Source organism: Lagopus muta, chromosome 1 (genome assembly GCF_023343835.1).
Source record: "Lagopus muta isolate bLagMut1 chromosome 1, bLagMut1 primary, whole genome shotgun sequence".
NCBI lineage: Eukaryota > Metazoa > Chordata > Aves > Galliformes > Phasianidae > Lagopus > Lagopus muta.
Window position 1 is genome coordinate 132,263,371 of NC_064433.1, and position 12,730 is coordinate 132,276,100.

At 45.7% G+C, this 12,730-nt stretch overlaps 2 protein-coding genes across 9 annotated transcripts in view; both read left to right on the top strand.

Annotated features, from left to right (window-relative positions):
* Positions 1-7,500, top strand: part of NPAS2 (neuronal PAS domain protein 2) — a 97,276-nt gene extending 89,776 nt beyond the window's left edge. For all 6 annotated transcript variants that reach the window (XM_048961661.1, XM_048961710.1, XM_048961681.1 and 3 more), the window contains 5 exons: positions 715-909; positions 1,779-1,945; positions 2,990-3,082; positions 4,637-4,823; positions 6,037-7,500. In XM_048961661.1, the coding sequence (XP_048817618.1) occupies positions 715-909; positions 1,779-1,945; positions 2,990-3,082; positions 4,637-4,823; positions 6,037-6,207 (813 nt within the window). In that variant the 3' untranslated portion in view covers positions 6,208-7,500. The remainder of the gene's footprint in view (positions 1-714; positions 910-1,778; positions 1,946-2,989; positions 3,083-4,636; positions 4,824-6,036) is intronic.
* The window catches only part of RPL31 (ribosomal protein L31), a 288,373-nt gene that overhangs the window by 273,116 nt on the left and 2,527 nt on the right, over positions 1-12,730 (top strand). For 2 of the 3 annotated variants that reach the window (XM_048962085.1, XM_048962077.1), the window contains exons 2-3: positions 11,104-11,221; positions 11,843-11,968. In XM_048962085.1, coding sequence (XP_048818042.1) covers positions 11,115-11,221; positions 11,843-11,968 — 233 coding nt within the window. In that variant the 5' untranslated portion in view covers positions 11,104-11,114. Of the gene's footprint in view, positions 1-10,254; positions 10,348-11,103; positions 11,222-11,842; positions 11,969-12,730 lie in introns of those variants that run through there. The other variant, XM_048962069.1, reaches the window with a different exon arrangement.

Below are 12,730 nucleotides of genomic sequence, written 5' to 3' on the forward strand. Positions count from 1 at the left end.
AAAGATTCCAAAGCTCTGCAACTTTTGAAGAAGAAAGATTCATCTTGCAGTGAAAGAATGGAGAGTACTCATTTACAGAAGGGCTTCTAGTTCTCCTGCATGAGTTGAATGCATGGCATGATTAGGAAGAACACCAGGTGACAGCTACCTGATGGAAAATCAAATAAATGACAGAGACTGCCTGTTTACACATCTTCTCAATGATAAGGACACAGTCATTCAACATGGACAACTCTGGCCTTGCTGTGGCCTCATTAAATACATTCAGTTATCTAACTGTATAGTAGGTGTTGAATTTTCTGAGACAAATTCAATAGCAGCCTTGCCTGAAAGACAAGCTGATTTGCTGAAAGGAAAAATGAAAGGATTAAAAAGACATGGAGTTACTCTTTGCTTTCTGGTCAGGGTGCCCCAGAATATGACAAATGCATGTGAACCATTCTCAGAAAGGCCCTGCCTGCCCCATGGAGTGAAGGCTTTTACTTTCAGGACACATTTCACAAGTAATGATGCACTACTAGAAGAAAAAAGAAAGAAACCAGAGACAGCAGAATCGTTAACATAGGAAATACATGATTTCCAACTAACAGTAAATGCATGGTCAATTCAGAGCTGTGATTACTTTAGGAAATATCTCTAGATTTAAATCCGTCACCTTTGTTACTTGTAACAATTGGCCTACGTCAATAAAACATCTCCCCTGTTCTTTTCCAGATGTTCCTGCAGCAGCCAGCAGTGTCCCTGAGCTTCAGCAATATTCAGCAGTCAGAGCCACAGCCGCTACAGCAGAGGCCGGGGGTCATTTCTCAGCAGCAGCTTGTCCCCAGTCCTCAGCTCCCAGGGCAAATTGCATCTCCACAAACACCGAGCCAGCAAGTACTGAGGGAAGCAAGCGTGATTCTGAGCCAGGTAATCATTTATTTGACTACAGAAGCATTTATATGGAAAGAAGACACTGAGCTGTTACAAGACAAGCAAGTAAAATCATGTCAGTCCTGCAGTTATGCCTTTCCTTCTCTATTCTTCTGTCTAAGTGCAGACTATATAAAGTATGTCCCTACAGCATTTACTTCACCTTAAACCCTTTTTTAAGATCTCAGTCAGGAGAGTTACCCGCTGCCTGCCATGCTGGCATGCTGTTGGAGTGCTTGGATGCTGATGTGAGATGCATGGGGAAATGGAAGCGCAGCATCAAGTGTTTGTAACCAAGACCTGTGGGAGTGAGCAGGCCTGGCACAGCAGTTCTGTCTTACTGCAGACTTCCGGGCATTTCTTTCTTTGCTCTTCCACCCACCAGCTGTGCCTCCCTTCAAAGGAGCCACAGCCTCTATTGCTGTTGTCAGAGTGCACAGTGAGTGTGGCTGTACCACAGTGAGGTGACAGCTTAGAGCACTCAGCCTTAGCATTTAACCTCCTACCAGCCCACATTAACATAACTGTTTAAAAGTGAACAAATAGAAAGACAATTACATTTTTTCTTAGAAACAGTCATTCAGGTTGGATGTTGGGAAAAACTTCTCACAAAGAGCAGTGAGGCACAGGCTGCCCAGGGAGGTGGTGCAGTCACCATCCCTGGAGGTGCTGAAGAACCGTGTGGATGTGGCACTGAGGGATGTGGTCAGTGAGCATGGTGGGGGTGGGCAGATGGTTGGACTAGATGATCTGAGAGGTCTTTTCCAACTTTAATGATTCTATGATTCTTTGATTCCCATTGTGGGGCTCTCATGGAAGGGCTAGCCAGGCCTAACACCCAGCCACCTCTCCTTGTTCTCTTGCAGGGCCCAAAGGCAGAGAGGAGCACTGAGCTGACAACAGGCAGCAGCCGCCCAAGTCGCAGCACGGCCACACTGTTCGGCCCCTCCACCCCTCTGTCACGCCGAGGCCCTGGCCCCAGCTCTGGTCCTGGTGCATCCGCTGCTGGCTGCAGCCACGACCAGCAGCTCAGGTAAGGCACAGCACAGACCATTGCACTCTCTTGAGATGTCCAACACCTCAGGCTGCCCTTTGGGAGTGAGGGAAGGCGTCAGGCTCCAGCTCCAACTAAGCATATGAATCTTGGTTGGAATATTGCCCAGCATAAAAGGATCTGGGGGTGCTGATCAGCAGATTGTTGAACACAAGCCAGCGGTGTGCCCAGGTGGCCAAAGAGGCGAGCGGCACCTGGGCCAGTGTCAGAAACAGTGTGATCAGCAGGTAAGGGAAGTGATTGCCCCTCTGTATTTGGCAGTGGTGAGACTGCACCTTGAGTGCTGTGTTTTGGGACCCTCACTACAAGGATGCTGGCTGAGCTGGTCAAACACACACAGAGAAGAGCAGTTAATCTGGAGAAGGGACCAGGAAACAGGAGATATGAGGAGCAGCTGAGGGAGCTGGGGCTGTTTAGTCTGGAGAAAAGAAGACTCAGGAGAGATCTCATCTCTGTCTACAGTGACCTGAAGTGAGGCTGCAGCGAGGTGGGTGCCAGTCTCTTTTCTCAGATGACAAGGGACATGAGGAAATGGTGCCAAATCACACCAGGGGGGTTTAGTTTGGATATCAGAAAGAATTTATTCACAGAGAGGGTGATCAAGCATTGGAACAGACTGCAGAGGGAAGAGATGTGTAGATGTGGTACCAAAAGGATATGGCTTAGCAGTGGACTTGGTATTAGGTTGATGGTTGGACTTGGTAATCTTGAATGTCTTTTCCAACCTAAGTGATTGATCAAAAAAAAAAGACAGCTGGATATTGAGGCAATACAACCCTTTCCCACTGAAATCAGCAGGAACAATAGAAGTTTCTCTCTCCTGAAACCCAGCACCTCAGAAGGGCATAGATGTGACCCCAGTTGAAATGCATGGTCCCAGACCTCCACTAAGCAGAGCTGAGGTTACATCTCCTACGTTCAATTTTGTGCCATATCTACAAAAGCATCTTAGTTTTCAAAATAAGGCATTTTTATGGTCTTTCTCTTACAGCAGTATTACTTTTTCTTTTTTCCATGTGCAAGACTGTTGCTCAGCCAGCCTATTCAGCCTATGATGCCCACATCCTGTAATGCAAGACACTCTTCAGACCTCAGCATGGCTGGATCCCAGGCTAAGTATGTGGCTTGTTAAAGATAAAATGCCAAAGTTACTTTTGAGAGAAAACAGCCTTCTTTAGTAAAATGACAAAATAGATACAATCAGGAGCACATTACTGTGCTGAGCCTCGTTTCCAGCATCAGGGTCAGCCTCATCTGCTTGGTCACATCAGTAACAATTACAGAGAGAAACAGAATGTGTCAGTGGTATCTTAAGAAGCCCGGGCTGGGGAGTTTTTCACCCTCATGTGGCGCTGACTTCAGTGCTGGAACTTCTGACCCACAGAAAGTAAGTCCTGACCCAGCTGAAATGACCAGCACTAAGGAAGTTCTCCCCCTCTGCACAGCGAAGTGCTGGAGTAAAACCAATGGAGGAATGCCTAATTTAGAGCAGCAAAGCCAAAAGAATCAACAGACCCTGCATCAGCGCTCTCTGAAATGCTGCTAAACAAATGGCATTGTTTCTTTCTTTAAACTTTGGGTGAAGGGAGCAGAAACTTTCAGTCATAAAATGCTTTTCTTCCCCTTTAGCTGTTTGTTTTTGCGGTCACCGTCCTTAATTGTGAGCTGTCAAAACGATCGGTTCTTTATACATAATGAAAGTGATTCCATAAGTTACCTCAGGAATGTAGGTATTCAGTACCTCTTTTTTAAACATAACTGTTGCTGCTTAAGATTACCTTGAATTAAAACCTTTAGCATACAGATCTGCAGTTGAGATCTGCTTTTAAGCCTCTAAATAAACAGGCCTGATATTCAAACATACCTCTCCCCATTCAACGCTTTGCTTTTTCTGAGCTCACATCCTTTCATAAGTGCCCAAATCTTAGCCATTTCTGACTAACCCCTAATTTTGAACAGCTGTTAGAAAACACACAGCACAGTATGATCTCATCACCCATTACAGGATAAACAGAATTAGGCTGGGTTGGCAGTAGCTCCATTGTGGTTTTACCCAGAGCCTTCTGCAAAACAGCACATATTTGGTATTTGCTATGCAAAAGCAGCCTAGCAAGAGGAGCTGAGTGTTTTGTTTTTGGCATGTCTCTCATTCTACAGGACTTCTAGAGGCTTCTTGTGTTCTTCCTTAAAAAGGAAGAAACACACCTTAAAAAGTAATGAAACCTACCCATCCTTCTGCAGAAGACTGCCACCCCCACAGGCAGCCATACCAAAGCACAGGCAGCAGAACAGGGAATGTATTTACTTCTCAGCTGCCGCAGATCAGAACTCATCTTATTAATAAAAAATCAAAGGCCATTTGCTTTAATGAGCCTGGGATGTGAACCTGTGGCTGAAGACATGCATAAACCAGAATCTCTAATGAACCTAAAATGTGGTCTGGATTTTGAGGTGCAATGTGCTCTGCCTTGCAAGCCCAGCTCATGCACAGCATTAAGTAGAGCAGTGCTGCCAGTGGTGCTGGTTCTCATGTGCACAGATCTCATGAACTGGAATCTTTTATTAAGACTTATTTATGAAGACTATTGATGTCCACCTTGTATCCTAGGAGAAGGCCTTTGTTTCTACTGGTTTATTCTTGATTGATTGTTTTTCTTCTTCCCCACACAGATATTCTCAAAACCAACAAATGTTTCAAAGTTTGGAAGTGCAGGCTTCCAGCAGCAGCTCTCCAATCGTTCTGATGGGACAAGCAGTGTTAAACCAAGGGTTTGCCACAACTCCTCCTTCCCAGTCATCCTCTCTGCCACCTATGCAACTCCAGCACCAACAGCATCAGCAACAACGCTACCTGCAGGTAGGGAAGGACAAAGAAGACAATGTGTAAAACACATGCACAGAGTAATGAGGCGAATGGGCTGTGCAAACAGGGCCTGCAGGCCTTGCCAAGCTGTAAGTTTCAGCAGGAGCCTGATCACGACAGAGATGGTCATTTCAGAGATAATGAAATGTGCAAGACACTGATACAGTGTCGTGTACTCTTCCAGTATAGCAAGGGAGCAGTGAGAACAGTCAAACTATTTCAAAGGAAATTACTAATCCTGCATATTGGAAACATAATCAGATTATCCTGGATGTATTAAAAGTGTATTTCTAGATGGAGAAAATTGCTGCCTTAGGATTTATTTTGTACTCTTTATTAAGTACAAGATTTGCTTAGTTTACAAGTCAAAAGATGATTTTTAATTACCAGCACCAACATAAAATGAGATCTGGATCAGATATCCAGATCTCTTCCATACATTAAAGTATTTCTTCAACTCCACAAAGCAAAGAAGATGAATTGGAGCAGATCACCTGGAAGCACCAGGTGATTTGAAGATGAAAAGTACCATGATATTTTGTTTTGTTGTGTTTTACCTAATTCAGCACATAAGGGGAAGGGGGGAAAAGATGTGTCTCTTTAGGTGTCTCAAATGGAGCTGAACTGAGTGTATAAAACCTGATCATAACTCCACTGCAATCATTGAAAGAGTATCATCGACCTCAAATAATTAAACTGAAAATGGCATCCTTACCATAGCTGAGAATGGGGAAAAAAAAAAAAAGGCAGATCCCATTCTTATACAAGCATCTGCAAAATTCACATGGACTTCAACACTGCAATGTTACACCCTATCTTGTACTCACAAAAAGAAAGGGCTAGAAGGGACATCATGAAGTCCACTAGGATCCCCCGTGTCATTTCTGTTTCATTTCTACCATCTAGCTATGTCATTTCTGACACGTTTGTCTCAGCCTGTACTTAAACAGACTTTTCAGAATAATCTGCAAGTCCTAGGCAGGGCATGCCTACTGGAAAACCTTTCTCAATGCCTAATTGTAGTCTTCTTTGCTGCAGTTTAAGTCCATTCCTCCTAGCATAGGTAAGCAAACCCCTTACCAAGCAGACAGCTCAGAAATAAAAGCCAGCAAAAGAGTAATGTTTTTAAGCATGCTGTACATTGAGGACGACGAGCTCTAACATGTGAAAGAATCAAACAACGAGATGAATTTTATTTTGTCTGTAGGTACAAACACCAAGTTCTTTGCACAATGAGCAAACCGATTCTTTGCTCCTGCCATCTTACTCACCACAGCAAGGAAATATGGGGTATCATCAGACACAGCAGCAGCAACAACTACCAAGAAGAAGCAATAGCTTATCAGAGTCATCAAATTTACCACAGCCACTGCGATAGAGTCCCACCAGCACAATCAATGCACGATTAGCTTTAACCAATGGGCACATGGGGCAGGAGAGAATGACTTTGTCCTTACTGTTTTGGCTTTTGCACGAGCCTTTGTTTCACAGCTCTGTGATGCCACAGAGGACAGACTGCTGCACACAGCGCACTGACGGCACGCTGGATTTAGTTTGTGCTGTCTTGTGAGTGCAGCACCTACTGGCAGAGCAAAACAAAGAGGAATACTATCCTGTGCAAGCTCCATCATCACTGGGTGCACAGGAGGAGGAGTTCCAGCTTGGCGTGTCGCTTGGAAAGCTGTCTGGCAATTCCAAAAGACTGTTGACAGACACATGAGGTACATGGCCTTCACTCTTTCAGTTCTTCTTTTGTGTATGAAAAGCACTGCATCAAAGGTCTATTGAGGAGAGAACAAGAGATTATTTTTATTATGATTATTGTTATTATTTTGCACAACTGCACAGAGGACAAAACCTAGGCACTTTCTGTAAAGAGAAGTTTGTTTCCTTATTCTTGTGGCCAAATTAGCACATCCAATGGAAAAGAAAGCCTGGTCATTGGTGAAGATGGTCTACAGCTCATAACCCTTGATTTAGAATCTGAAAAGTATTATGCAGCTTACCCTGTTCTTTGTGACTAAGAACAAAACAACAACAAAAAACACTGGACTGTTTTCTATATGAATTGTGATTGCAAAGGTGAACTCAAATTGTAAGCACAATCATGCATCTCTCCCGTAATACAAGATGGATCCTTCCTCAAGCTAAATAACTCACTCACTGCAAGTCTCTGAGAAATATGCACTGTGTTTTGGCCCACTGACTCGGGATGCTGCAGACTATTACATATCTCCTTCATTATAACATTTAGGGTTGAATTTTCCTTTGGGGGGGAAAGAAGAAATGCACTTTTCGCTTTTTTTGTATGTTTTCTGTTGATATGTTTCTAAGAAAGATTTTATGTAATTATTAAATAAAAAGTAGTGTATTGTACAGCTGTTGTAATAATGACCTATTTCTATATAAAATAAAATTATATGGAATTATGTGGAAATTATTTTGTATATGAAATATCAACTCATTTCACAAGTATAACGATTGTGCTTGTGCTTTTTTGTGAGTGGATATTTTGTAATAAACTAATGAATTAGAAATGTTTTTTTGTGAATGGTACTACTGTTTCATGCTATATACATCTCAAGCTATTTTTTTTCCATTTAATGATGGACAGTGTCTTTATTTGTAGAATAAAATAAAATAGCCAAAATGCTTTATTGCAGGACTTGCACACATTTTCCTGTGGCTGTTCAACTACGTGATTCACTTTAGATTTTTAGTATTAGCTATAGACTTACAGGGTATTTGGCGTCCAATTAGCAAAAACAAATATCCTATGGGATCTGGGGTATGGCACAGACAATGAGAATGATAGCTTAGGAAGTTAAAATAGCTGCTAGCCAAGACAGCTAATTTTATATTTTCTTATAACTCTGAAGGCCATAGCTCTGTAATTCCAACCAAACAGTTTTGGACTGGGACAAAACGCAGGGCACAGCAAACAGTTTACAGCAGTGAGATGTAGCCTATTCCCAGGCTTTGACCTGTGTTCGCTAAGCAGCAGCTTCAGCGCTTAGAAACTTGGCTGTCCTGAGTTTTCTGCTACACCTCTGCTGGATTAGCTAACATACCCTCATTGCATACAGTCTAGTCTCCACTTGGGCATCCTTGTGCAGACTTTTTCATGTTAAATTCAAATTGACAAGATGGAGCAGCCGAAGCACAGACCTTCTTTCCCTCTGCAGTTCTGCTGCAGGAGCAGCAAGCTCCGACAAAGAACAAGATGGACAACTAGGTGTAAGAATGTCTTCACCTGCCACAGCAGGTTTGAAGGGATGGTTCCCAGAGCCCCTCAGGACAGCCTGCATCTGCCTGACACAGCCTAACCTTCAAGAGAGCACAAATCATTCTGTCCTTCTCACACCTCTGCACTGAAGATGTCACAGGGCCCTTGTATTCATCTCTGACCTCTACAACAGGGATGACTGGGTTAGGAGCTGCAGATGGTGAAAGTAAACTTTCAGAAAAACAACAACAACAACAAAAGCTAAAAATCTCCAGGAGAAAACCTGCTGGCAAAATGACCCCACTGCTGCCACAGCAGGACTGGCTGGCAACGATTGGTACACAGGTATTTTAGTTTGTACTGAAGGAAGATGAGAGAATCAAGTATCTGTCTCTAAAAAGTGTATTAAGACTACATCTGGTCTCTAAGAAAACGTTTCTACCACTAGCTTCTGTCACCTCTCCCAGATATCTGAGTCACTGCACACACACTTAAGTTCTTACATTCAGTGAAGCAAGAGTGACCCCTCCAGATGAAGATTAAAGCACCAAACCCTAAGGTTCTCTCACCTGATGTCTGAGGAAACTTTTTCCTGCTAACTATAAACAAACCTTACTGAAAGCATATATTAGCTAAGTAGGGGCTAACTTCATAAATGCCTTCCACTTCTGTACAGACATTCTTGGAAATGGGAAAGGAAAGCTGTCTGTTTGGAAGCCAGAAAGTTCATGCAGGGAAGCGGTAATGAAGGAACAGAGAAAACACCCATGGAAGTAGCACTTCTTAATGGCTACAAAGATGGTGAGGGGGTCTAGAAGAGAAGATGTGTGAGCAGCGGCTGGGGCACCTCGTTGTGCTCAGTGCAGAGCAGAGGAGCTGAGGGGAGGCCTGATGGCGGCTGCAGCTCCTCAAAGGGAGCGGAGGGGCAGCGCTGAGCTCTGCTCTGTGTGGCAGCGACAGGGCCCGAGGGAACGGCATGGAGCTGTCAGGGGAGGGCAGCTGGGGGTCAGGGAAAGGGGCTGCACCACAGGGCAGAGGGCATGGAATGGGATGCACAGGGCTGTGGGCACGGCCAGAGTGCGTGGAGTATTTAGACAGTGCTGTCAGACATGGGGTTTGAATGCTAGGTGGTCTGTGTGGACCTGGGAGGACCTGTGAGTAGACTCTGCGATCCTTGTAGGTTCCTTCCAACTTGGGATATTCTATGATTCTATGACTCTTGGATCTCAATTGTTATGACAGAAGCCAGAGGAAAAGAGAATCTCTTTGAGAAATTGTTTTGCCCCAAGCTCAGCCTCAGACCAGCAGTAGTGCAGCAGTTAACAAGCTGTCAATAGGGTGGGGTTGTCTTCCCATAAGCTGGCTTACAGTGTTGTTTGGAAGGACACAGGGCACTTGTGAGAGCAGATTTACGTCAGTATCTCATTTTTCATGCTCTGTCTTATTTCTCCTCTGTACACACATTCCAGCTCTGGATTATTGCCCTTGCTCCCTGTTGCATGCACATGGATTGCCAGTCCTCTTTTACAGAGTGGTTTGTTGTTCCAGTGTAGTATAGCTGTCCCAGTGGAATTGCTCAGCTCTGGCTATTTCCTTAGGCAGACAGGGAAGTCATCATATGTTGTGCTGTGCCAGCTGGTGCCCCTTACTGTCTCAGGGATCAGAGGTGCAGATTGAATGGGACACTTCATACCAGTGGGATAATCTTCAAGCCAAGCCACTATACAAGGGCCAACCTATAAGAAAGACCCGAGGCTGTGGATGCCCCATCCCTGGAGGCATTCGAGGCCAGGCTGGATGTGGCTCTGGGCAGCCTAGTCTGGTGGTTGGCGACCCTGCACATAGCAGGGGGTTGAAACTGGATGACCATTGTGGTCCTTTTCAGTGCAGGCCATTCTGTGATTCTGTGTTACCCCTACAGATGGATGGCACATGGGAAGGCAGCACTCAGAACCCAACACAGAGATGCAGGTGTAAGTTCCTCGGCTGTGAGAACATTTAGCCCAGCAAAAAGCAAACAAACCAAACCAGGTTAGCAGAAGCATGCACCATGCAGTAGTACAATCAGAGCAGCCTACACCTAACATCCTAAACCCCAATCACGTCCTGCCGGGGACCAGCCTGATCTTAGCCGGCATCTGCCACAAGCGAGTGCGCATGCGCGCGGCACAGCCTCACCCCCCCCCCCCCCCCCGCTGTTCCATTTGCGCAGGCGCAGTGGGGCGCAACCCGGAAGGGTTCCTTGCTCCCCCGCTCCCTTCCGCCTTCCTTTCCGGCCTGCTCCCGAGCGGGGTGAGTGGTGCTCGGGGCCTAGCCGTCCTTTATCCGCTGCCATCCGCTCCGCAGGGCTCGCTGCGGGAGCGCTTCTCCATCCTGTCCAGGGCGGGGGACGGCCCTGTGCATGGGGCGGCGGGGCATTCCTCTCGGCAGGCGTCCCCGCGCCCCCCGGCCGGAGCTGGGATGGGTGGGGAGCGGGCTCGCGGAGGCCGCGGGGCAGCTGTGCAGTGGCTGTGGTCTGTGCAGGGCTCCGGGCTCTGCTGGGTTCGGGGTGGGAGCAGGATAGCACAGGTCTCTCCTTGGCTGCCCTGAAGGAGGAGGGAGCGTCGAGATACAGTGGCAGGACGGGGGAGAGGGTGGAGGTTAATGGTCACCTGGGGAAAGCGTCTCGGAAAGCAGCCATGGAGCCCAGTGATGTGACCCAGGGATTCTGTACTGCAAGAGTGGTGATGTGCTGCAACAAGCTGCCCAAAGAGGTTATGGGTGCCCCCTCCCTTCAAGCATTCAAGGCCATGTTGGATGGGGCTTTGAGCAGCCTGATCTAGTATTAAGTTTGGAGGTTGGTGGCCCTGCCTGCGGCAGTCAGGTTGGAGCTTGATGATCCTTGAGGTCCCTTCCAACCCAAACCATTTCATGATGGGTTAATCAGAAATAACATCCTGAATGTGGGAGTTGTGTGACCTGTAGGGAGCTGCGGGATGGAGGAGCTGGGAATGTGACATAGGAAAAGTAATAGGGGTGTGTATTTGACGTATGCATGGATGCTTTTCAGTGGTGTTCAGATGGCTCCTGCAAAGAAAGGCAGCGAGAAGAAGAAGGGGCGATCTGCCATCAATGAGGTGGTGACCAGGGAGTACACCATCAACATTCACAAGCGGATCCATGGAGTGTAAGTGGTGTTTTTTTAATTGGTGAAGGGTTGCGTGTGCAGGTGGCATTTAGGACTGCAGAGAACAACAGTGCTTACTGGCACGGATTGCGAGGGGCGGTGATGTAGTCTCTTCTCCTGCAGTTGTATCCCAGAGGACCAGATCTGTACCTCTGTAGAGCTGGACTTGGAGATGACCTTCTGAAAGGTATTTGCCTCTGTGCCGAAGTCACTGTTATTTCCCAGCTGAAGTATAACATTTATCCCACTGTGATAAGTTTTAGAAGTAGTGCTGTAGTCATATAATTGGATCTGTGCTCATTGCTGAATTGGGTGAGGTGTAAATTGGGGTATGATTTGAGTTGAGTGATGTTTGTTGGGACTTGAGAAGTGCTTGAGAAGACTTGCTGCAAAATTCCGTTTGGTTCTCCTCATATGTGTATGGCTGCGGTCACACGGGAACTAAAACTTTAATTGATGAAATGGCAGAAATTAACTTCAAACAAGAGAGAAATGAGACAGCAAACTGACAGTGATGCTTGAAGTTGTTTGAATTGCGTGGCTGGTGGACGATTGCTGCAATGAGTGTCCGGTGCTGACAGTTTGCTGAAGTTCAATAAATGGTTCTTGTGCTTGTCCTAGTGGCTTCAAGAAGCGAGCACCACGAGCCCTCAAGGAAATCCGTAAATTTGCAATGAAAGAAATGGGTACTCCTGATGTTCGCATTGACACCAGGCTGAACAAAGCAGTCTGGGCCAAAGGAATAAGGTACGTTTCTGCTACTTTCTGGGTTGGGTGGGGAGAAACTTTGTAATAATGTCTTCATGTATACAGGACTTAGAAGGCCGAACAAATTTGTAACCTTCTTGCAGTATTGTAGTACTGTAGTGCCTCAATGCTTATCATAGCAGGAAGGTTTTAGAAACCCATTGCATTCCTGGCCAGGAACCTGGGATCTTTAATCTGCTTGAAGAGAATTAGGTTTGAAGCATGGTGAACAGGCAAAATGCTGCACGAGAAAATGATGTGCTGTGTTCTAAATAGGAAGGTTATTCTTGTGTTGAGAATATAAAGAATAAAGTGGTTTGGGAATCAGAAAACAAAAAAACTTGTGCTAAATTGCTGCCAGAGAGGCAGTTGATTCACTTGGCATGTATGAAGGTGGCCCAAAGGCTATTACTGCACTGTAAGGAGTGGAATCTTTTACACTGTAGTAAGTTATCTGGCAGGGATTCATACTGTAAGTGTAAGTCTGGCCCGTGCCATATTCAGAGTCCTTGTGTGCTTTATCAGCTCTTCCTTCCTTCTGGTATTAAATGGGGAGGTTGGTGACCCTGCATGTGGCAGGGGGGTTGGAGATTCATGGTCCTTCAGGTCCCTTCCAACCCTGGCCATTCTGTGATTCCTTCCAAGGACTAAGTTATTGGATAGGCTGTTTTTCTGTCCTTAGTATTAAGCTGTTGTGGTTTGTGTGTGAAGAACTAGCAGTTGTTCAGTCAGGTGACAGCATAAGTTCAGAGTTTAGTCGTG